This window comes from Penaeus japonicus, unplaced genomic scaffold (assembly GCF_977035675.1).
Source record: "Penaeus japonicus unplaced genomic scaffold, GWHDUDI00000001_assembly GWHDUDI00000030, whole genome shotgun sequence".
NCBI classification, from domain to species: Eukaryota; Metazoa; Arthropoda; class Malacostraca; order Decapoda; family Penaeidae; genus Penaeus; species Penaeus japonicus.
Genome location: NW_028234432.1, coordinates 35,116,086 through 35,118,585, shown reverse-complemented (window position 1 = coordinate 35,118,585; position 2,500 = coordinate 35,116,086). Strand labels below are relative to the sequence as shown.

General features: G+C 39.3%; 1 protein-coding gene across 1 annotated transcript in view; it reads left to right on the top strand.

Moving 5' to 3' along the window:
* LOC147468294 (uncharacterized) overlaps window positions 1-1,811 on the top strand; it is a 7,905-nt gene extending 6,094 nt beyond the window's left edge. The window contains exon 2 of the mRNA XM_086554781.1: window positions 1-1,811. This exon is cut by the window's left edge and continues 477 nt beyond it. Coding sequence (XP_086410907.1) covers window positions 1-16 — 16 coding nt within the window. The 3' untranslated portion in view covers window positions 17-1,811.
* Window positions 1,812-2,500: the final 689 nt, after the last annotated feature.

Below are 2,500 nucleotides of genomic sequence, written 5' to 3'. Positions count from 1 at the left end.
TTGTGCCTACACATGAGCAGTTTATTGAGATACACAACGATGATCTACCAGAAGCGGTGTCATGGTTGCCGAATGCATGTGAACTACAACTCAATCGCCATGTTTCGTAATGATTTCCTTATCTTGATGAAATCTCAGTTAATCCTAAAATATGTATTTCCATCGTCATTGGTGTAATGCTTCACAATCTTTGCCGCAATCTTAGGATTTCCTTAGGAATGCATTCCTATAAGAGAAATGACACATTTGATGAAAAGCTATGTCAGTGGTGTGCGAGGCGTAACTAAGTAACCATGACACTGCTTTTGTTGGTCCCTGTACTTTTACACATAAAACATACACACAAGCATACAAGCATGTACACATACAAACACATCCATGCACACATACTGGTACCTACACAAATACAAACGCGCATACACATACACACACAAACACAAACACACAAACAGACACACATATACCCGTTCCTACTGTATACAGACGCGCGTACTTAGTGTGTGCATTACTTATTTACTTTATTTATCTGTTTACATATTTCTCTCTTTCTAACCTCTGTTTATTTATGTTTATATATTTACTTATATACTTGGCTGAGCTAATGGAGTGAAATTGCTACAGCAGTTCATTACATATTTATCTCTTAGAGTTGATTCCTCACCTGTCCATCATAGTCATTTATTTACTTGATAACTGTTCAGATGAGGCAGTTCAAATTGCAAACAAACGGACAGCCCGAGTGCAGTCAGTCTGGACGAAGCGCCGTCATCGTAAATCTTTCTGCAATGAACTGAATTGTCTGTTGTTGATGATTATAACGATTGATTTATAACCTGTTTGCTACAGCTAACTCGTCCGATGTAGCAAACCATTCACTTCTCTACTGTAGTTAATTATATACCAGTTCATTCTACCTCCTCATTTACTTATCTTCTGTTGCTGATTATCTAACTTCCTACTTTAACTTTCGATTACTTACCTGTCCAAAGTGACAGGACAAAGTTAAGATCGAGGCGGTGGAAGTACCCCGCCATCCGCAAAAATCGTGGCCGCGGAAAGTTGCTGGATTCATTCTGTTTCTAAGCTCAAGGATTACTTTCCCCTCCAATCGCATGTCCTTAGGAAACAATCTGCACATGAGTAAATTCAGTCTTGGCAAAATCACGGAAGAAAATTGGGAACAGGAAGAAAATTAGGAACTAGGATGAAAATTGGGAACTAGGAAGAAAATTAGGAACTAGGAAGAACATTGGGACCCAAGAAGAAAATTGGGAATCAGGAAGAAAATTAGAAACCTTGACATAAATTGGGAGCCACTATGGAAAGCTAACCTCACCATTGTTTCCCAACAAACTGCTGAAATGTTTGCGCAGCATATTTTATGGTAACAGCCATACTTTTTAACAAGTCGAATTTGGGCACAAAAGAAGCAACAGTGAGGCATATCATTTTTTGGAAAGGATAGGAACCGATATGGAATAAGGCATTTAGTCAGCAGAACCGTTGGGCACATTCATTGCATTGCTTGATCAGGCAGTCCTATACACAGGGTGGGATACTTTAATTTTTCTCAATTGGCCCATCTTCTGACAAGGAGCTAAGCTCAGATCTCATGTTTGTATGGTGAATCACTGCATAGGGACGCCATCCTCAATTAGAATGCCGTTATGCTGGACACTGTATATCTCTACAAATTCATTCTCAGAAGAGAAATTATAGCACTTTTAAAGATCGCAGCTTTACTTCCACCTCTGTTACTTAGAAGTTAACCCCCCTAGTTCCCCTCTCATCATTGTGATTGATAAGATTCACCCCCACTTAACTACATTTCTAACCCCCCCCCCCCACCCCCAACAAAAACTGGCGTGCACTCAAACCTTACCCCTTTCTGAAGATTCAAATGCCTACCATTTACTGCCAGTTGTTCTACCTGCATGAAGTTTGTTTGCTACAGAACCCTTGTCCAAACTTCAAACCCGATGGAGAAAAACTTTGTAGATTATGAACTTTCAAATTTGAAGTCCAGACTTAACCCATAGATATCAATAAGATAGGTTCAGTGTCGTCATTAAGGCAGACCGAGGCATATGTGATGTTTTCCATTGAAAGTGGGTAGGAAATGATGGAGTAGAAGTTTTGAGTAGAAGAGCAATAGTTATTTCCTATGAACTCGATCATTAGTGAGTGGTATGTTGATAATATGCACAAGAGTATTTCTTCACATAGCATGAATTCCGGGCACATTGTTGTTTGTCATTAAACTCCCAGAACACCTTGCCTCTGCAGAGGGAAAGATAGTTTCTCACTTGAGAGGGTATTGAGGAGACAAAAGCTAATCACTGTACACAAGTGAGCTAAAATATCAATAAACTCCCAAAGTATAGCCGACTTTTCCCACATGTTTAAACTTTTGATCTGCTTTATGGTTCTATTTTTTAATCAAAACCCACCCAAGGTTTACAAGTAAACTCCGACACTGAAGTTCTGAATCGTATATCCA